The sequence below is a fragment of the Thunnus maccoyii genome, chromosome 3 (assembly GCF_910596095.1).
Source record: "Thunnus maccoyii chromosome 3, fThuMac1.1, whole genome shotgun sequence".
NCBI classification, from domain to species: Eukaryota; Metazoa; Chordata; class Actinopteri; order Scombriformes; family Scombridae; genus Thunnus; species Thunnus maccoyii.
The window spans coordinates 24,955,768-24,978,271 of record NC_056535.1 but is presented as its reverse complement, the minus strand read 5'-3'; the positions used below and the strand labels follow the sequence as shown (position 1 = coordinate 24,978,271).

Sequence of the window (22,504 nt, the reverse complement as noted above, 5' to 3'; positions counted from 1 at the left end):
TGTAAACAGATTTATGTCCCCACAACATGAGTAATAGCTGGCTCACACACACACACACACACACACACACACACTTATACCCACCATCCAGCAGCAGATAAAGTGAGGCAGGATGTTTTGCAGGATTTGATTCTTTGGGCCAGAATTGACTTCAAGAGAAGAGAAGACAAAACAAGAGAACAGAAGAGAAATACGAAAAAAAACAGAAATAAAGTGAGAAGAACAAAGAAGAGAAGAATGAAACTGAACAGAGCAGCAAACAAAACTTAAGTGGTGAGACATCACAGCAGTACAGAAGAGAACATGGTAAAAGAGAACAGAAGAAACAGAATAAATGCTTGATGCAAATAGAGTTTCAGCCCTACTGGGGGCGCTGTTAGCTCGTACAGGGACCACAAACCACCTCGGTCCAAGCAGCCAGAACACAAAATGACCGGCATGAATGAACCCAGTCTAAAGTTCTGTGTGAATATGCAGTCCGTGTGTACGTATATGTGATTATTCAAGAGTTGAGTGTATGTTCATGTGTTGACGTGTAGGATATGCGCCCAAGCAAACACACACCACACACATAGCCCACCATAGTTGATAGCTCGTGCTTGGTAGGGAGGTATTAGTTACAGGATTGAGAAATTATTTGATTATAAAATAGGGTCGACTGTGTGTTCTTAGGCACTCGTGCCAGCTCCTGTATTTGTGCGCCAGGAGGCCGGGCCCAGTAGTGTGTGTGTGCGTGTGTGTGTGTGTGTGTGTGTGTGTGTGCATTCCAGAGAGGACCCTGAGTGGATCAAAGCTGCTGACACCCCAGGCAGTGTCCTCCTGAGGGAGCCAGCTGTCAGATCTGGGATCAGAGATCAGCAGCGTCTGTCCTCCCTCCTCTGCGCTCTCTGTGGGGTCTGTCACAGCAAGTTAGCACTTAGCCAGAGGCACTGATCAACAACCAGATTAGCCTCCCCCAAAATAATAGCTGTGATGACTGGCGACGAGGAGCGTCCAAAGAAATCTGCCGTGTGTTTTTGGATAAGAAAGAGTAGCCAAAGATGATGATATTGCTTATTTTCAATATTAAAGTACGAATCCAGTTTGTAGAGCAGCAAGAAAGACAAGGAGTCAGACAATCAGACAGGCTGTAAACAAACCAACAGCTTAGCCAGATCATCTAAACAAGCGGTTCTCAATTTCTCAAATCTTGATTTAAGTCACTATTTCTAACTGCTGTGCACCTGGAAAATTCATGTGCCAGAAAGCGTTTTATGTTACTACAGCAACTGGCCACCATAAGCTGTGATGTCACCAATCTTAACAGCAAACCTGCATATTTAACAGGGTTTGTAATATGGTGAGTTCACTGTATATGGCATATTCCTGTTTAAAAACACTATATACGATATATAGAAATGAACAAAACTTGTGGCACCCCAGGGTCCTGCTGCACCCAGTTTGGGAACCACTCATCCGGTTTTTCCGTGCTGTATTTCTGTAATTTTGCTATTTTTGGTCTTTTCTGTACACACATCTATTGCATGTTTGTCCTGGAAGAAGTATCCCTCCTCTGTTGCTCTTCCTGAGGTTTCTCCCATTTTTTCCCTATTAAAGTTTTTTTTGGTGGGGGGAGTTTTTCCTTATCCGGATCGAGGGTCTAAGGATAGAGGATGTTGTATTGCTGTACAGATTATAAAGCCCCAGGAGGCAAATTTGTGATCTGTTATATTGGGCTATAAAAATAAAATTGACTTGACTTGATCCAAACCACTTTATTTGGAGATAAAATTGAAAATGAGTGCACCCACAGTGTCAGTAAAAATCTCTCATTGCAGAGGTAAACTGTACTATATATGCGCAGTTGTGAACAACTATTGAAAGTATGTTCTATCAAAGTTGAAGCAGGATGTCAGTCTGTAAATTTTTTGGATCCTAATTTTACAGTTTGTCTTTGTTTTCTCTCAACTGTCAGATCATCTGACTGCTCGTGTTTTTCGCCCTGTCGACTTCTTTTTAGAGATGTGGCTGCATTTCCAGATCTCAGCAATTACCTTTGTAGTAATAACTGTGATGTTATCACTACAGATATGGAAGTAGTAAATAAAAAGATAAGACAAAAGTTTATACATTAATACTTTACCTACATGTTGAGCTTCACGATTACGAGAACGTGGCATTACGACTGTCTTGTGAGAATGTCTGGGCAAGTGCTTTGAACATGTGGCTCAGGAGGAACAGATTCAGGCGAGCTGACAATTGGCAAAGAAATGTTAATATAAGCAAGATGATGCATTACAAATCTGCCATATAAAACACTACACCGGCGGTAAAATTGCTCAGCCCAATTGCATTGGCCATTGGCTGTGTGTGTAATGGTGTCGGGAGTGTACGCACCCCTGATTGTGAGCCAGGGCTCTGGTCAGCCCACCCGTCGTAGATGTGCTGCCAACTCTCGCTTGGCAGGCACTTTGAAACCCGTCTTTACCTCTGCAGCGGTCAACAGTGTCAACAGCTCCGTCAGACCACATGTGTATGCGGAGCCTATGAATCAGTGTGACTGGAGCGTTTGTGTGTGCATGTGTCTTTCTAATGGGGTGTGATATGGGTTTTTGCAAAATGTGTGTGTGCAGCTGCTGCACATTTGAGTTTATACGTTTTTTTTTTTTACTTTCGCCTTTCTAAGTTTAAAGGGTTGGTCCACCCAAATTACAAAAAAACATATTTTGTCACTCATATCTCGAGGTATATAGCCATGCAGATAGTTTTGGTTTTGTATGCAAAAGTTTTCAGATATCCATCTCTGGGATTTCTGCCTCCACCACAATAAATTGGAGCTGAACGGAATTCGATTTATGGTGCTCACAGCCTACAAAAATTACATAAAACAAATTCAACAACGACATCTCTCCAGGAACAGTGTTCCCATTACTCTCAATAAGCCACAGACCTCACTGTCAACAGTTTTCATTGGGACTATTTCTTTGGTAAAACCTGGTTCCAATGAAAACTATTCAGAGTAACTGGAATATTAATGTTTCTGTTGACTTTTTAACTTCTTCAATACCAGTACAAACTCATGATGTGCATCCAAACATCTTTAAAACACAGAGAACTTTATTTTAAATTCTAGTGGAAGTCTTAAAGTTTCCAAAGACAAAGTCAGGCTTAAGTTTGGGGAAATGTGTATAAAGTATTGGGTTCAAACATGTCACTAAGTGTAAAAATCATGCAGCTTCAATGACAAGCAGGAATAAAAAAAAAATACATATATGATACCATCAGACATTGCGGAATAAGAGGCTTAATGCTACTTAAAGGATACACAAAGGACATTTTTTCAAATGCTCACATGCCCATATGTATATCGAAACAGATTTTTGGCTGCTGTACTCGTTACTCCTGTTCATACCGTCCATGAAGAGATCCCTTCCTGACCTGGCCTCCAGTTTAAAAGATGGGGAACGATGTGCAAAAATGGATTTTGAAGCTCAGGTAAAGCCTGAATTTTCCACTGTGATTCCAGTGTAAGCAAAACTGAGTCTAAGTTAGACAGATCAGGTGTGTATCTCCCAAATTTAAGATCTTTCTAATATAATTCTGTACGTTCTGTATTAAAATGAAGTCTCATTTTTGCTGAAATTGGAGTTTTGTTACAAAGAGATCTCTTCATGGCAGGTAAGGATGATTAAAGTGACCAAAAACTGTTTCAGTGTAGACATGGGGCTGTGAGTATTGTTGTAAGAAAGGCTTTAAAAATGTGAACCTATGCCTTAAAGTGGAAATGGATGAAAAGGGGTTAGATTTGTTTTTTTAATGCAGTAAGCAACAAACTAAATTCCATTTGCCACCATTGTATTAGGTGGAAGCAGAAATCTCAGATATATACATATCTAAAAACCTTTGCAAATAAAAACAAAACTATCAACATGGTGAGATACCACTAGATGTACAGTCACTGAGAAAACATGTTTTGGAGTTTACTTACTCATATTCACCACTGCCCTTTTGCACCTTGCTCTTAAAGCTCCCCAGAGATTTCACTTTAGGAAGTTTGAAGCTCAAATCCCCTCCTCCGCACACACACATACACACACACACACACATACACACACACACACACTCTCTCTGAAACTTTCTCTATCTTTGCTTTCCCTCCATCTCTCTCTCTCTCTCTCTCTCTCTCTCTGTCTCTTACTCCCTCCTCTCAGCTCCAAACCATAAGAGCCAGACAGGAGTGCACACACAGACACACACTCATAAACACCCTCACAAAATATTCCAGCTCACATGCACGCACGCACTCACTGCACATGCATCAAGTGGAACCAATCCACAGTGCTGCACAGTAGTGAGGCTAACGGTGTGTGATTGAGAGAGGGGGTGGTGGAGAGAGAGAGAGAGAGGGAGAGAGAGAGAGAGAGAGAGGGAGCATTTACTCTCCCTCTCGCCAACTAAAGGAAAGCACCAGTGTGGAGAAGTTGCATGAAGCGAGTGGTTCCAACTGAGGACTTTCTTATCAGACCATGGAAGCCAAGAAGTGGAGGTAGAAGAACAAGAAGAGAGGGAAAAACCTTCCTGCTGGCTGAACAGGAGACCAGAATTTCATCAGAGGGATTACAGGACACTTCATATGTGCTCGTGTCATGGTGATATCCTACAAGATCGTCTTTTGTTGACAGGAGGAGCCTCTGTGTTTCTTGGATTTCCCGGGGATCAAAGTTTGTTTTCTAAGCAGAGTGTGTGAATGAAGTGTGCGGAAGCAGGAAACATGTCAAACGGACGTTTCAGTCACCTGTTGAGGGGAGTCTGGTTGATGTGGCTCTGGCAAGGTGAGTTCAGGCACTGTCTGCAGGATGGGTGTGTGTTTTTTTATTAAACCTTCCAGCTGTCTAAACAACTTTTTGAATATATAGTTTGTCTTTAATTACTCTCAGAAATCCACAGACTTCTGTCCAGTGAGTGGTTGCAGATTTTGGTTGATTAAATTCGTATGGCGCCTCATTTTCAATTTTTGATACAAATTTTTGAAGAAACATTTTGATTTAGAAGATTGGTTTAAGAAAACTTTTAACTGATTATGGAGTTGCATAATCACAAGTTCTGTAAGAGTCAAAAATGCCCGTCAAATTCATTTTAAGTTATTATTCCTGAAGTACGCGAATAACTTACTGCAGTGTAAATCTTGCATTTAGAATCTGATCTTAAAACACTGTTGCAGATTTCCTCCTATAATCCAAATCTTTTTCAGTATGAAAACAATGATATAAATGCTCTCTCATGTGAGAAATCAGCTGAACACTTGGGGATTTAGCTTAAAGAACACATGGCGGGACAGGGAGACAAAAAGGAAGAGATTATAACACAAAAACTCACAATTACGAGGAAGTTATTATGTAATTTGTCACAATTCAAATGATTTCCAAAGTTTAACACCACTTTGAAAAATAAAAACACAACCTCTGCTGATATTAGACTTATGAATAGCCGGTCTGTGTTCCCCCCTCTCCTCTGTGTGTCTTCAAAGCATCAGTCGGATCTGTGGCCTGTGGAGGAGTCTAAAAAAAGGGCTCTGGCTGGTGCCTTTAAACAATGGTTCCCTAGGAGCAGGGAAGCGTGGCCCTGGAACTAATGTTGCCATTATGTTAATGGTTAGAATAACAGGAGACATCCATTACTGACCCTACCTCAGGCTGCTGTGCAGAGCTGATTGTCCAGCCGCCACAGCCTTGGTTGCGGAAGCACAGCGTTTTGGCCATCAGGGCCAGTTAGGGTGATGGACGGCGGGAGAAAGACAGGAGGAGGCATCTGCCCAGTTTTAATCATCATCCAGCAACTCAGCGCCAACCCTACCCCTCCCTCCATCCATGGCTGCTTCAGCAGTGGACTGGTAGAGAATATCTGTGTTTTTCTTTTTCACGGCTCACGTCTAGTAGAGGAGACAGACGAGGTTGAGTTGCTGGCCTTAAACAGATGCCATGAAGAGCCGAGCAGTTATTCACCCCAAAGACAACAGAAAATAAATGAGAAAAACTGATATCAAAGTGGAATTGTTTGGACTGCAAAATTTGTCTTAAGATTAATTCATGAAGTAATTTCGTGAGGAGAAAGCTTTCCATCACAGTGTATTTCACGCTGACGATTAAACGATGAAATATTGATTTCGTATTAAGACTTTTGCGCAACTCTTTGCTCGCCATTTTCTGACCACCTTTTGAACCCAAACTCTGACTTTAAAGCTACGAACATTGAGTTCTTGGAGTTCTGCCTCACTTGTTTAAGTTTTTGACAAAGATAAAAGTGACCAATTTGCTAAACGGAAGAGACTGCAGTAAATATTTGGATATGGTCCTTGGATGGGAACAGTATGTGATCCCACCCTATCACTATTTAATTTGTCAATGTAGTCTGAACAGAAAAACCCTTGATCATATTCATCTAAATTAAATCTTGGATGCAGCATTCCTATTTTTGGTCTGTAACAGTCCTGTTCCAACTTTAAACTTTCCAAGTATGTGAAACAGCCACCGACAGATCTCCCAAAACTTCTCCAAACCGAGCATTTGGATTAAGGTGAAACCGATGTAATCTCAGCTCTAAAACATAAATGGACCATCAACTTCCCTTGTCTGATATCTACATCTTGACAGCCTCGACTATCCACCAAGAAAAGACACCACAATGTCAGATTGTCAGGTGCAATTATAATCAGGGATGCAATTATAATCAGGGATCTTCTCTGCATCTGTGTACTAGCTCAAAATCCAAAATAAGAGTCAGCGAAGTTTGAATAACAGCAGAAACTGTTTGAACATTGAATGAGCTACTAAATATGCAAATAACACATTTATTGATAAAAAAAAAGCTGGATAGATGGATGTGTTGGCTTCATGTGACAGCTGTTTTATTCATGGTGAGAGTGTTGGATGCAGCAGGACGATCCATGTGTTGTTGCTTGGTGAACAAGAACCAGAGTTCGCTAACCACAGTGGAACTGGCAGCAGTGACCACTGGGCAAACCTCTGTAGATCCCTTGTCTAAATAAACGAGGCTGCTGGATTAACCAGCTTATGCTGTGATGAAAAGACAACAGTAGTCGTCCATGCGCTGCCCCGGGAACTGAGGGATACTCCTGGTCCGGGAGACCGCTATGAGATGCTGAGGTTAAAGCCCAAAAAAAGGAAGGGGGGACTCTGGGTTACAATAACACAACAGACCTCATGTTCTTTGGAAAACCTCTAAATCAACTTGACCCTCGCCTGACTTTGACAAAAGGGTGGAGGGAAGGAAAAGAGACAGAAGCAGAGTACTGCAGTGAGCAGGTGACGGTTTGTGTTTGCCTTCATTAGTCCCTGACAGTTTTAGAGTAATGTGGTAGCAAGTAGAGTAAGGGATTACGATTTTTAAATTTAGCAATTACATTACAGTTACAATCCCAGTAACACTCTGAAACTCTGACAATTTTGGGGTCGGCTTGTTTGCTGTCTAACTGGGAGCTTGATGGATGGTTAGTGTCAATTTCTTCTCTGTGCATTCAGACGACAGACTGCTGTGAGACTTGTTAGCTGAGCACAAGGGTGGAGGGAGGAGGTCAGCCTCCACCAAAAGATGAGAAATGTGCTTCCCAGAAAGTAAAAAAGTTGTCTTATTTACATTTGCAGACATTTGTTTGCTAAGCCTTCAGTTAGAGAACCACAGGACAGGACTTCTCTGGAGTGTTGCATTGGGTGAGTCACTGGGGCTAAGCTAATGTTAGCTGCTGATGGTCAATAAACACCTCCAAACAGTGCTAACTGCATGTTAAACCATAATGTCTTGTTTTTCACTTTTACACATGTTAAATAAAGAACATGTGACGTGTGTGTGGTGGTGGTGTAGAGGTTCTGTAGCTGTTTAAAGACACCTTTGATGGAGTTGGACTGAATAATGACAGTAAAGTAAACTCGGAACTCATCGCCTATCGTCTGACGACATTGTCCGTTTTAGGGGAAATGGACAATGTTTGGGATATTTGGGCCAAGACTTCCTCTTCTGTGCACCGGTCATTGTTTAAAGTCTGATTAGCAACTTGCTAAAGCAAATTGAAAGCAATTTGTTCTTTTAGTACACGAGTTGAAAGTTTACGGAAAACCAGATATGGGAACGGAAACCAGAACGCTTCTGATACCAAAATCTTGTCCCTTGCCTACAGATTCTGCATTCATATGAAGATATGTTTACAGACATTAAGTAACAAGTAACATCACTAATTAATTTCGCTGTTGAGTAATGAGTAATGTAATTAATCTTTCAATTAATAACATGCAATGAGTAATTAATTACATTTTTTAAATAATCTGCCCAACACTGGTCCCCTATAGGTGTTTTTTTTACCATATAGGGCAACAGAACTGATCCTGAGCTGGTCCACAATCACAGGAGAGAAAATAATCAGAGTAGTCCAAATGTGCCCAACCCCGTCCATCTTAAAACCAAAACTAATATAATAGTTCCACAAGATTAAGCAAGAGAGCTGCAGAGAGTCAGGACATCCAAAATGGCTTCCACTGTACAGCAGCTTGAATGAAAAACAAAACAGTTGTCCCTGTTGCTGTGGTCAGTGAGATATTTATATCCTGTGTTTGTGTGCGCTGACCTCTGAGTAGAAAAACAAAGAAAAAACTGCAAATCGGACAACTGCACAGAAAATATGCAGCTACGCAGTCACATTTCATGATGGATTATGGGTAGTACTGTCAAAAGAGTAGATAATTTAATGGGAAATAATTTTATCCATCAGTATGTTGGAGGCAGTAAATTTCACTTCCTATTAGAAGACCAATCCAGGTATCTAATAACAGTGGTTCTCAACTTTCTAAAAGGCCACAAGATAGACTTGAGAATTGGAAGATAATGAACAGGATAAGACAGAAGAAGAAAACTAATTTCCGCCACATAGATATTTTTTTTTAGTTTTTTATTTGGACTTTTCTCTAAACTTTGCTTTTCCAGCAAAATGTTACTGCCTCTTTTGGCTTCTAACAGTTATACAAATTAAGCAATCGAGGAAGTTGAGAAGGGAAAATAACTCTTTGGTAACCACTGCTCATAACTTATAGACATATGCAACTTTTGACAAGAGGTTGCAAGTGGGCAGGTCTTCATTGTATGAGGTCACAAGCCAAAAAAAGGTTGGGAATCTTATATCACCTACCCAAAATCTGGAGGACAACTCAGCGACTTCGAGTGGCTGAAAAAGCAGCTGCGAACTGTGAATGATATGCAGCAGTCAACTAAATATGTAGACTGGAGGAGATCTCTGAGCTACTGTAGCATTTCATATTTCTGCTCACACACAGAAAAACACACACTTCACCTCACTAATCATGTGTAATTCCAGCAATATGAAGAAGCCTCACCCCACCCACCTCCGCCCCTCATCCTCCTGACCAACTTCATTCACCTCATCAACCACTGACAGACACAGAGAGAGAGAGAGAGAGAGAGAGGAAAAAAAAAAACAAAGGCAGGAAAAAAGAAAGGAGGAATCTGAAATCCATCCAGGAGAAATGAGCCGTAAACATCATGGCTTTTTCATTAGGGGAGGGGAGCAGTAATCAGTGAAGGGGGGAGGTGGGTGAGGTGAGGTGAGGTGAGGCAGGGGCACGGGCACTTCAGGGACACTTTAAAGGGTCTTGTCCTGCAGCACTGAGGCAACGAGAGATGAGAGACAGAAATTGACTTTACAGGACACCATAAAAAAAAAAGGGAAACACATGAGGAAGTAATTAAAATACTGGTGGGATATGTCCAGCTTCACCATCAATTCAGTATTCAAACATCATCTCTGTGACAGAAAATAGATACTTTCCCTCACCTTCAGTAAACACCTAAACAGAAGCAGCAATGAAACTGACAAAGGCTTCTCTCTCTATTGAACGAGGCACAGGGTGGACTTTAACGTCAAGCACTTGATTCCTCCTGCAAGCCCTGAATCAAAAGTGCCTGGATCTGGGTCTTGTTTTTACAGGATAACTCCGAATAAAGAAGTACATAAAGCTGTATTTTGACTTTGGCGCTGTGGATGAGACATGAGAGAGGGGAGCGAAGGCTGCCAAACCGTAATCACAAATGCAAACAAACAAACAGAGTGCAGCCTGGAGGTCCTTTTATAAATGGTGTCCCTTCTACAGTATAAATCAATGTGTACAGTGTATTTTTGTGAACGTGCGTGCATGCATCCGTGCGTGTGTGTGTGTGTGTGCGTGTGTGTGTAAACAGGATGAATATGGAAGCTCAAAGACAGGTAGATTATTTTGGCCGGTCATCAGTCAGCAGAAGGGCAGGCCGGTGGCAGCGGTGTGTTGGTGATGATGACAGACTGACCGTCCCGACCACACGCAGGTCACAGGCTGCTGCACTGACCCCTTGTGGCAGAATCATGATACTACATGTCTGTGTCTGCTTGTAATTCAATATCTGTGGTGTGTTGTTCAGCTGGTCTTGACAGTGAAATCAGGTTCACTACAGCACAGCAGAGAGGCAGTGGTTGTTACCCCTCTTTACGAGTTGCTATGGTGATCCAAGCAACATAAACGTATGTGCACATCACAGCTGTGTGTGTCCTTTTCCTCAATGGGAGAAGAGCCTGTAAAGAGTTCACTGAATATTGATTATGAACTATCCATATTCTAGGTGTTGACCCTTGACCCCTATGAAGTCACAGAGGTTAGTGACATGTTTGCGTAAAACCTGAGTAAAAGTTACTTTAAGTTAGTGCTGCAACAAACAATTATTTTTATTATCAATTAATCGGTCGACTATTTGTTGACTATTACCGTTTCTCAATGAAGCAGTTATTCATTTGCTCAATAAAACAACAAAGGAAGAGGGAAAAAATCTAAATTTTTTAAATCATTTTCTTTTCAAAATGTTCAAAAAAAGTTCAAAACCCAAAGATATTCTGTCAATGTATTTGACCTTCAGAACTACTCGTGTAGGCTACATACATAAATAATCAATTATAAACTTTGAAAGCAACTACTCACATTGTGGCTACATCAGTATTAAAGTTTGAGGTTTTTTTGGTTTTGAAAGATGCACCAAGCACGTTACTGTGACAGGGAGGTGCAGACTGCATTAGGAGGAAGTTTTAGGGGCCATAGTGGAAAAATAAATCAGTGGGAAGCATTGCAGGGTAAAACTAATGATATTTGACTGCCTATGTAGGAAGTGAATCAACTAAAATAGTCCCCCATCTCCTCCAAATTGAGATGGGGGTTGGATATTATCATATGTATTACAACATTGCCTCACTTGTGGTTAGAATAGGCTCTTTTGTAGAAGAATACTTAAAACCTCACGATGAGCAATTTTGTTTTACTAAGCTCTGCTTTTATGAGCACTCTTTTAGTAAATGCAACCATATGCCCAACTGGAATGAGATCCAAGAGAGGGAAAGGGGCTGAATGACAAGTGACCTCAAGAAACACTCTATAGAAATGCTTTGGCAAAAACAGAAACTCAAATATAGCAACCCAAATGACTCCACATCACATACTGTGACTTTTGCCTCTCTGTCCATTCATTGCGCTGTGTGTGAGTAACCACTTAGGGAACATGTTGCATGCAGCTACAAAGGGTGGATAACAGAAAACAGACCGATTGGATGACTTGCAAAGAGCAGTGGAAATTAATTAATCCTGATTAGTATTTCTGCTTCGAGTTCTCCCGTGGGAGCGCAGCTGGGTCCGACTGACCGGGTTCCCTCTCCAGCTGCAGTGACATGGAGCATAAGCAAACACATCACTGCATGAGGAAAATTGCAAACATGTTTCAATGCCTGTGACAGGAAAAATAAGTATTAATCATATAAACAAATTGACAGACTGCTTGAAGAAGGAGAAATGTGCCCTGAGTTTAAATTTGGTTTTCGTGGTCTGTGACTTTGCACTTCAAACATTTCAAGATGTACATATGTGTGCGTCTGTCCGTGTGTGTGTGTGTGTGTGTGTGTGTGTGTGTGTGTGTGCGTGCATCAGGTGGAAGGATGCTAGGAAATGACTGAGCTGCACACATGTCTGTGGTTGTGGTCAGCATATGGGAAGCATTCCAAGAGTAAGGGGAACAAAAAATATCCTCTCCGTCTGTGACGCTAACAAGGTTAATAAATGCCGATCTTTCAAGCTCCATCTTGGAGCTTTTTACAGAAAAAGCCATAGCAAGTCAACGTCACACATTTTCCTTTAAAAATTCCTCATTTTCTTTGAGCCCCTTCTGCTCAGTCATAAGAGAACAAATTGATCTGTGGCTCAAACTGGGGTGTTAGCAGTTGACGCTTCCACAACTAACTCCCGGCTCAACTGAAGGCTCAACAGGTGACGTTCTCCCCATGTGCATCCAAAGTCAAATGAGAGAAAAGTGGACTAAGATTACACCCATAAAGCTGTCTAACGCAGATGACCCTGAGAAAGTTGAGAAAGTGAGAGCGAAGAATGCAAGAGCTATGGGGATAACAGGGACCATAAGGGAAAAGGAAAAAGGAAATAGAGGAAAAAGTGAGCTGGATACGCCGACCTGAGAATAAAAATGAGTGGACGAAAACAAGAATCTGTGAGAACTCATCCCCCTGGCTTTTTGACATTTGTTTTAGGAGGATGAAACTTAAGTAATCATTTTCATGAACACAAAAATGCACACACACACACACACATTGCCCAGACCCCAGTGTTGCAACCATGAGGGTGCAATCAGAAAATCCTCTTGCCTTTGTGTGAGCTGAAACCAGATCGGAGCGATCTGCATTGCAGTGTTGACAACTCACACATCTCTGTGCAACAACAAGTGGACAGAGCAGAAAGTGCAGTTATGACCACTGACAGGCAGACAGATTGCAGATGTGCACGTGTCAGATCAATAAATGTTATAGAGTGAATAATGCTTTCATTTGGATTAACTTCACTGTCAGTGTATGGGAAAACTCAGGCAAGAACATTCATCATCAAAAGTGTTTTTTTGAATCATATTATCAACAGATGTTATTGGCTCAGCTGGCTGCTGCTGTCAGTGACCCTCTGTTTGCTTTATCTCAGTGATAGAAATACATACATACAAATATGCGCACAAACACACAATCACCTACACACACACACCTCCTGCCTCCAAGCAAAACCCCAAAACAAGGACTATGTGTTGCAGCTGCAGGCTGATTGGAGTGACAAGCCAAAACTTTTTGCACCATGGCCAACATCCTGATTCACAGCTATATATGGTTTCTATAGCACCCACTCACCACTCATTACATGGAAAATTTACCAAAATTACAGCCCTGAAACAGCTTGCAGTCAACCAGAATTGTGTTTACATGTAAGAGGGAGAAGATGTGAATATCCCCCTATGGCTATTATTTGTTCCGTTCATTTTATGATGAAGGAGGCCGATAATCGTCTCTGAACTGAATAATTTTAGTCTACATCCACCACTGAAGGGCCCAAAATCAGCCTGGAAATCTAAATGATGTATAATGGAGCCTCTGTGTTTATCTGATTGGATAAATGTGATTATTTACTCACTGTTGTCTAACTTCCTCTGCAGTTGTTGCTGGGACTGGGAGTAAACTATGGGAGGTGCCCTCAGTCTCCTTCACTTCCTCCTCCAACCTCAGCGAGAGCCTGCAGTGGGAGCCCCACTGTCAGTACCGCCACCTACAGGACACAGTGAGAATCACAGCAGATATTCCCCCAAGACTGGATGGCACCTGGGTGTCAACAAGGTAAATTTTCATAAAGGTGTACCAAGTAGCAACGACAAGCAGTGAAGGATTAAATTAAGGTTGAACACACTCTCTCTCTCTAATTGTTATATACTGTATAGATTAGCGGTACTATACTGTATAGATTACTATAGATAAACTGTAAAAAATAAATAAATTCAAAAAAAGATAGTCATCATTTTCAAAAAACTGAATTCAGATTGATATAGCCACAGCTGTAGAGGCTCAAGACTTGGACTTCAGTCTCAGAAATGAGGAGTGAAGACTTGACTTGGACTTGAATGCTATAAAACTTGGATTCCTAAAGACTAGACTTAACTTGAGATCTGAAGTCATACCTCAGGTTTTCAAGACCTTGTAAAATCCTGGAAAACACAATAAAAGGAAGACAGCGTCCGGCTGGCCTTGCAAAGCCGCACTTTAGCAGCTGTTTTCAGTCATAAAGCTCTAAAATCCCTCCGTATGCTACCCTCAGCCAAACAGCCAACAGATACGGTTTGGGATGAGCAGGTGAACATAGTGGAGCGTTTAGCAGCAGATCTAGATATTTCTTTCAGGGGTTGGTGGAGACCAAAAACGGATCTAAAAGGAGAGTGAAAATCACACTTACATTCACCAGGCGCACACAAAGACGACTTCAAATTAATGATAATATTTCACTTTGTCTGCTGGATGTGCTAATAGGCAACTGTTTGTTGACAAGTTCACCATATCAACTTTATAAGGTGTTGTATATAGCTTGTTGTGGACCCAAGATGTTCGGTTTAATTATTGGGCAAAAACATTGAAAGGATTTGGTTTTAGTTATGTAAAAATACTATTAACAACCTCAAAAGAAAAATGTGCAAACACCTGACACACTTTTGCGAATGAAGATGTGAACTTGACATAAGAAAAGACTTATCTGGTTATGCCACGACTAATCACTTACTTTAAACTCTTAATTTCTCTCCCCTCGTGTTCAGATGTGAAGTTCGGCCCGGTCCAGAGTTCCTCACCCGCTCCTACACCTTCCACCCAACCCGTCACTTCCAGGCCCTGCAGCACTACTACACCGACAGCGGCTGCGAGGACCCGGCCTACTCCCTGATGATAAGGGGGAAGCTTCGGCTGCGTCAGGCTTCCTGGATCACCCGCGGAGGCACTGAAGCCGAACACCACCTCAGCAAGGTGGGCATCGTGGTCCACAGCCTGGCAGCCAAACAGAGGCTGGCCTCCAGGCTGCCTCCATCCTGTGTGGGTCTGACCCTGGGTCGAGTGGTGCCGGGGAAGCTGTATGAGTTGTACAACACCAGGGCAGGTAGGGGATGTCTGGCAGCGCTGGGCTTCTCCATGATGGAGATGGGTCTGATACGGGTGGAGACACAACACCACAACCATGGAGGGAAGGTCCAGGAGCTGTTCTTAGGGGACATACACACTGACTGGACTCAGAGGACTAACTACAGACCTACAGGGTACCAGCAGCCACTGCAGAACGCCATGGTGAGACATGAGAGTGTATTTTTTGTTTGTTTGTTTTTATTTAAGCACAGCAAATCATCGGAGAAACAACCTGAGAGATTAATTGTAGCAGGCAGAGATACTCCCAACATCTTGTACTGTTGCTGCTGCTGAGACGTTTGGGTTTCAGTGCCTTCAGGACACTTCAACTTTAAACAAGGTCAAGAAGAAACTTTCAAGTCCAACTTTAACTGTTGTGTCTGGGAGTGCAGAAAGTGTTCGACCTTTCCCTCCCAATCCTACATTTTCACACCTGGTGAAAATTGGAAGAAAACTAATCATAACATTTTATGTAATTACCACAGTTAGTATAAAAAGTGGTTTTTATGAAGAATCAGGAAATGTACATGATCAAAAAGCCTCAAATGATTAATATAAACTTGAAGCAAAGTTCCCAAAATGGGGGTTGGAGCTAAATTCTGCTACACACAATTATGTTAATTTTTCAGAATTTTCTCTAATCTTTGCTACTGTCTTGTGAAAAATGTATAATTTACCTTTTCAGATCCAAATCGTTTTGACTAAACCGCTCACAACTTACAGATCTACATGCAACTCTGACGAAGGGTCACACTGAGATGTTGATTCATATTAAGGGATAATAAGTAAAACCATTAGTCAATCAACTGGAAACTAACCATCGTCATCAATTTTGATAATTGATTAATCATTCAAGTCATCTATCAAGCAAAAATGTCAAACAGTTGCTGGTTTCAGGATCTTAAATGTGAGGATCATAGACTTTATAGAAAGATGGACGTAGCGGTGTGTGATGTCACCCACTGATTTGCATTGGAGCTGGTTTGAAGCCCAGAGTTGCTGCTTATGGTCATCTGCATTATGGTCAGGCGCCATCTTTTTCTGCTCTGGAAACACACCCCGCTACCTCGAACTAAAGCGAACACTAGCTTACTGTGAACACCTAGCGGTGCACACTTGGGCTAACATTAGCTACTTTAGCTAAAGTATGCTAACAGGGCAGGTATCGTTATCAAGTAGCATTAAACTTCGAAATATTGTGACAATAATCAGGAGCAAACTGTCAATCACAGCTGTCAATCAACGCCCACATGACAGAAATCAAAGCTACTATTAGTCTTCAAATCTTATTAACAGAGCAATAATTTCCAAAACGACCACCAGCACACTTGTGTTGCAGAATTTAGTGATTTAGGCCAAATTTCACTCGTTGAAAAAAATTATTGACTTACTATTTCTAGAGAGAAGTTGATGCTTTTTAAATGGGAGTCAGTTGGATCCAGCAACTAGTTGGTGGTGTTGCACTCTAGGTACCTCCGCATTGACTTCAGCCTCAAGCCATTGTAGTTGCTGCTTGGTGAGGATTTGTTGCTTTTTTCTGCTTTATGTCAGTGTAACTTTTCTTTAGGTTTTGGACTCTTGGGCAAACAAAACAATTTAAAGATGCTCCATTGGGCTGAAAATTTATATTTTTCACAATGAACAATTATCAGCCAATTAAGCAGTTAAACAAACAAATAATTGAAATATTAATCTATAAACACGTCTCATCTCTCCTGAATCTTTTCAGCATCACATCCACCCCTGTCCTGTGTGCGCCCTGGTGTACCGCTCCACAGAGCAGCGCCCCCCAGTGTTGCCTCGCAGCCCTGCAGCCCATCTGTCTCTGGCCGGCCGCTGGGTCAGCCAGCACTGTGAAACCCGTCCCAACGTCCTCTTCCTCACCAGAGACTTCACCTTTGATTCTGACCAGCACGCATGGGAGGGCATCTACCGGCACTACTCTGACCCCGCCTGCTCTCAGCTCACTTTCACCCTGAGAGCCTCTGGCCACTACGCTCAGGGAAACCCCTCTGCCAAGGTGTCAGGAGCCACTGAGTTTGTGTTCAAGGTCACCCAGGTGAGCGTTACAGCCATAGAGGAGCCCACAGCTAAGTTGCTGAACGGGACGAGGCCAGGAAAGTGTGGTCAGGCTGGAGGCTGGGAAGTCGGGGTGGAGCAGGACTTGACTCCCACAGACGGGTGCACAGTGCTGGGTATCAAGCTGCCACATAAGGAGTATGAGCTCTTCAAGACTGAGCTGAACCACAGGAAACACCCGATGCTGCTCATCGGAGAGAGGCCGACTGACGGGTCCAGCCCCGACCGACCGCAGAGGAGACCCACCTCCTTTCAGGCTCCCTTGGTGCTTTGCAGTGGGGGGGAGACATATCCCTCGTATCGCCATGGCTCAGGTTTTAACAGCAAGCAAGTCCAGTTAGCTGCCAGTGGGACAGAGAGGCTGGCACAGGTGATGTTACTGGTGTTTGGATCTGCGCTGTGCAGCTGGATCTGTGTTTATTAGAGACATTGTTCACGAATCAAGCCTGCTACACAGCTGAAGTTGTTGATGAACATTGTCTTCTGGCAGCTTTCCTTCACTCTCCTTCTGTATGATGTTGACTACATGTGTGGTCGAGAAAAATCATGAGACATTCAGGAGAGCTGAATTTTTTTTTTAAATCTGCTTGCTATGTTGGATTGCCAACTGGCTTTCAGATGCTGCCAGTAGGTTCACTTTAATGACTCTTAACTTCAGCTCTGTTTCTACCTAAAACTTATCTGTATATAAACCACCAATATATACAAATGCCATCATTTCAGTATGTAAAAATATATTCTTTTGTACAATGATCAAACAGATGTTCTCACTTCACGGATCAATTCCCTTTTCATATTTCTTAGTAAATGCTGTTTTCTTGTATTATTACAAAACATGATCACAGTGTTGAAATGTGGATCAGTTATTTCCACATCAAACTGCAAGCCATGGACATTCCAGCAGACTTCACAAGAGGGTTCATTTTCAGCCAAGATGCAATATAACTAATGCACTTTGAACATTGTTGTCTCAACAAACTGGAAAGAAAAACACCTGAAAAGTAGAAAACGTGTAATCAGCACTCTAATTGCAAACATCTTCATTGGTCAAATGCCACTGTGGTGTGAAAAGTTGCTTTATCTCCCCCCCTTTAAAGCTCGTGCATTAGCCTGCTTCTCTATCAGCAGTCAACCTAAACAAATCAAATTAATATTTATTTTATAATCATTTATACATAAGATGTTGGTCTAATATTTTAGTTAGTTCTGCCATTTAAAGGTCTAGTGTGTAAGATTCAGTGGCATCTAGTCGAACAGACTTGGCAGAAATGGAATATAATATTAATGTTTTAATTAGTGTGTCGTCACCTGAAAATAAGAATCATGTTTTCATTACCTTAGAATGAGCCCTTTATATCTACATAGAGAGCGGGTCCTCTTCCACAGAGGCCGCTATGTTGCACCGCTATGTTTCTACAGTAGCCCAGAACAGACAAACCAAACTCATAGCCACTGTAGGTTCTCCTAAACACTTGGAAGGGGAGGGGAAGGGAGGGGTATTCATTTGGTTGCAATCTGCCACCTCTGGATGCCACTAAATCTTACACACTGGTCCTTTAAGAAGTGATTATTTTCTGTGTATTAAAAATGGCTTTTCATAACATTTTGTGTTTGATTAGTCTTTAGAGTCTACAGCCACATAGCAGCTCTGTGAGGCAATGGTAGTTTGTTTAGAACGGTACTCAAATACAAGTCTGAGAGAATTTACAACATATCAAAGGTCCAGTAAGGATACATTACATGATGATATTTCAATACAAAACTAGTTTACAATTATTCTACTGGAGTCTTGATATCACAACTTAAATTGGTTCAGTTTTGTGGTTCTTACCTTCATGGTCTGGGTAAAGTTCAAATTGGGGATGTTTGATGTCATAGTACCGATTTGTGTTCCCACTCCATTATGGCCACTGTTTCATTGCAAATCGTGTATCTCTCAGGCCAGTCATCCCTAAATGCATGTTTTTCACTGTCTACTTTCCTTTCTTTTGTATTAGCTAGTTTTGAACAAGCCATTTTACTTTATCAACCAGAGCTCCTACACTCCACAGCAACTTTGCTAACTGCAGCGACTAATGGGGCTTTATGAATGAAGACAGGTCAGGTGACCAATGTGTCACTCAAAAGTAGTCCTGGTCAGGCTGAAGTTAAATTGGTTCCTGGTCTGGATTAAATTATTCTTCAGTCTGGATCGGAGTTCACCTATCGAGTATGTGTGATTTAGGAGATAATGTTTGTTCACCATCTAGTAAACCAAAGTACTGGACAAATCAAAAATTTGACCCTTTGAACCTGTTGTAGGTGTTACATTAAAAGTCAGAGGATCAGCAAAGTCATTGCAAGTCATCTTGAGGGGAATATAAATGGATGTACCAAATTTCAGGGCAAGCTGTCCAATAGTTGTTGAAATATTTCACTCAAAACCACAAATGTCAGCCTCATGGTGTTGCTATGGAAACATAAGGGCGTCAACAAAGTGAGTGGCATCAATCCTCTGGGGAACATTAATGTCTGTACAAAATTTCATGCAAACCCATCCAATAGTTGTTGAGATATCTCAGTCTCAACCAAAGTGGTGAACCGACCATGTGGCCGACCGACAAAAGTAAAAATTAAAGTTTACTTGTGAGATATTCCAACGACGCTGTTTTATCTCAAGAACCAAACATAAAGTTGGGACTGTATCATCAGGGAGGAACCAGGAGCTGGATTTTGTCTGTGGTCTGATTTGAAGCCCAGATAGTGGGTGAGCGCACTGCCGTTTGATAAATAACTGTCATATGGCTCACACATTACACAAGACATTCCAGCACAGGTCCAACTGCTGAAAACTCAGAGACGGATATCATATTGGATGCACAGTGCATCACTAGAATGTGCAGCCGTCAGCCAACAGAATTGATTTTGCAGTCGTTCTGACAATAATAAATGAGCCGAGAGGAGCAGCAGTTAGGAGACAACGGAGGAATATATATAGCTCCAGATTTTCAGTGTTATGACTGAAGCAAGTGAAGCGTCATGCTGTGCAGAGAGATATCCTCCATTTGGAAAATCATGACACCTGCTTCTACATAATGACTGCAGCTCAGCTCAGTACAGGATATCACTGAAAATTATTAATATTTTTATACACAAAACATTTTGAATTTATATGTAAATCAGTACTTTGGAACTGATGAGAAATGAAAACTAAATCCTGAAAGTTTTTTTTTTAATTTTTCCCATAAAAAGACAAGTTGCAATTCTTTGAAATGCCCTGAAAACATATTTTCTTAATCAGTGTCTTTCTTTGCGTGAGTCCAGCAAGTACATAAACAAACAATTTTCTGTTACAACATTTTTTGGTGATTTCACATGAGAGATTTCTGAATTTGTTTTTTTTTCTGAGCTTCAGTGGAGTGAAGTGTGTGGGGCTATGTTGGGAAAGGTTCATGCCACATACTTGCACCAATCAGGATTCAGAAATATCTGAATTAAAAGGTGATGACAGTTGGAGGTTGTTACCTGTACTGTAAATCAAATATGATCAAAACACATTCATTTAGTTTTGAAGAAGCACTTAGCTGAACTTTTGAGCATTAAACTGTCACTAAATAATATCTAAATGTGCCCCCCCCCCCCCCCTAACTTTGATGGTTGCTTATTTATTGATGAATATATAATGTTAAACCTGCAATAATTAATTTTTGGTCAAGTGGAGGCAGCAGAAACAAGCTGTGAACACAGTGTTGACATATTATCACTTTTATGAGTTTTTAGCAAACAGATGCCTATTTACACATCCAGCCTACAAATTCATTCAATCTCCTTTTAGCTCTGTTTTGGTCTCCACCAACTCCTGAGAGGAATATCTGGCAGCTGCTAAATGCTCCACTATGTTCACCAGCTAGTCGATAACTATTGGCTGTTTGCTGTTTTTTTGCTGGGCAGCTAACATACAGTTGGTTTTTAGAGCTGAAAACATCTGCCCGCTGATGCCGAAACAACGCTATGCAAGATGTGAGAAAAAGCAATGAGCTGAAAGACGCTATAAAGCCCCACAAAGCTGAGTCGGCTGATAATTATCTGTGGATTCATCACCATGAGTGACCACTTTCACATACAAGCAGTCATGTAATGTAGTGTAATTAATGTAAAAAAAAAAATATCGACATAGCCTCTTAAAGATCTGAAGCCTACTTTTCAGGGGCTTTATCATTACACCATTCTTCCTTGTCACAGCTTTAATATGAGGAAATGAGGGGGAAAGAAAAAAGTTGTAGCTTCCGAAAAAAGTAAAAAATTGACTAAATAAATAAATAATGTTAGCTTTAGTTGGCTCTTTAGTGTTGAAATAGTGGGGACAGAGAAAGAAAGAAAGAAAGAAAGAAAGAAAGAAAGAAAGAAAGAAAGAAAGAAAGAAAGAAAGAAAGAAGTTGTCCTTTCCAGGGGCTACATGCTGTTCCTATTAACTCCTGCGAGAATCATGATGGCAGCTGCTAGCCCCATGAGGTCATCCTTGGATGGGGAATATTGGTCTGTAACCCCCCCAAGACAACAAAAGAAGACCATAGTTCAAGAGACAGAAGAACTAAGCATGGGTAAGTGACATTTATCTGTACAAGAATATGCAGAATTTGTCACTGAATGAATGGACTCGAATCTCGCTCCCTTTGCCGCAGCCACACAGATCCACCCAGGTTGTGCGTTGGAGATGGCTGGGTGGTGATGATGACTGAGCGAAGGGCCGGGGGCAGAACAGCTTTTCATAGTCTGTTTGTGGTTTCTGTTGCGCACCATAAAGTAGAGAGATTGTCAGGGCAGAAAGGAGCACGGAGCCAACCTGTTAGCAATCAGACCCAGTGGCTTATTGAATACATCCATTGAAAGAAGATGAAACACAGACCTGATTTAGTTGGTAAAGTAAAAAAGCTAGAATAATTACTTTCTGGAGGGGTTTGACTTGATCAGTTGATCAGTATTTGTATAATTCTTGGAGCTCAGTTAGATGAATAGTTCACTGTTTCAAGAAATACGCTCATTCGCTTTCTTGCAGAGAGAAGATTGATACCACCCTCATGTGAGAGTGGTATTGATATTCTCATCTAACTCTTGGAAAAAAGCAAATAAGGGAATTTCCCAAAATATTGAAATATTTCTTTAAGACAAAAAAAAAAAAAAAAAAAAAATCCTGTGACACGGAATGAAGTTTTGCATTACTTAATATTTTAAAAGCAAACTAAGCAGCTACCAAAAGCAACACAAGAATTAAGGGACGCATGTGGTCATACATGAACAAAAAGGCCAAAATTCCTTCACTGAACAAGCAGTTGAGTCCTTCCAGACTACAAGTTACATCCAAAATTATGTCAGTCCTGCAATAAATGTAATGAG

At 41.4% G+C, this 22,504-nt stretch overlaps 1 protein-coding gene across 2 annotated transcripts; it reads left to right on the top strand.

Annotated features, from left to right (window-relative positions):
* Window positions 1-4,340: 4,340 nt before the first annotated feature.
* On the top strand, window positions 4,341-18,451 carry apcdd1l (adenomatosis polyposis coli down-regulated 1-like). Of its 2 annotated transcripts, none has more exons than XM_042402290.1 (4): window positions 4,341-4,811; window positions 13,552-13,729; window positions 14,695-15,214; window positions 16,782-18,451. In XM_042402290.1, the coding sequence occupies exons 1-4, from the start codon at window positions 4,727-4,729 to the stop codon at window positions 17,553-17,555; spliced, it is 1,557 nt and encodes a 518-aa protein (XP_042258224.1). In that variant the 5' UTR covers window positions 4,341-4,726; the 3' UTR covers window positions 17,556-18,451. The 2 variants fall into 2 exon arrangements, with proteins under 2 accessions (XP_042258224.1, XP_042258216.1); XM_042402282.1 differs by lacking the exon at window positions 4,341-4,811 and adding an exon at window positions 6,935-7,706.
* The last annotated feature ends 4,053 nt before the right edge of the window (window positions 18,452-22,504 follow it).

Bases quoted from the DNA above. Each gene is read 5' to 3' on its own strand.
- apcdd1l (XM_042402282.1), top strand. From the start codon at position 7,595: ATGTGCTTCCCAGAAAGTAAAAAAGTTGTCTTATTTACATTTGCAGAC. The intron at 7,707-13,551 runs GTGAGTCACTGG...CTTCCTCTGCAG, and splicing joins TCTCTGGAGTGTTGCATTGG to TTGTTGCTGGGACTGGGAGT. The intron at 13,730-14,694 runs GTAAATTTTCAT...CCTCGTGTTCAG, and splicing joins GGCACCTGGGTGTCAACAAG to ATGTGAAGTTCGGCCCGGTC.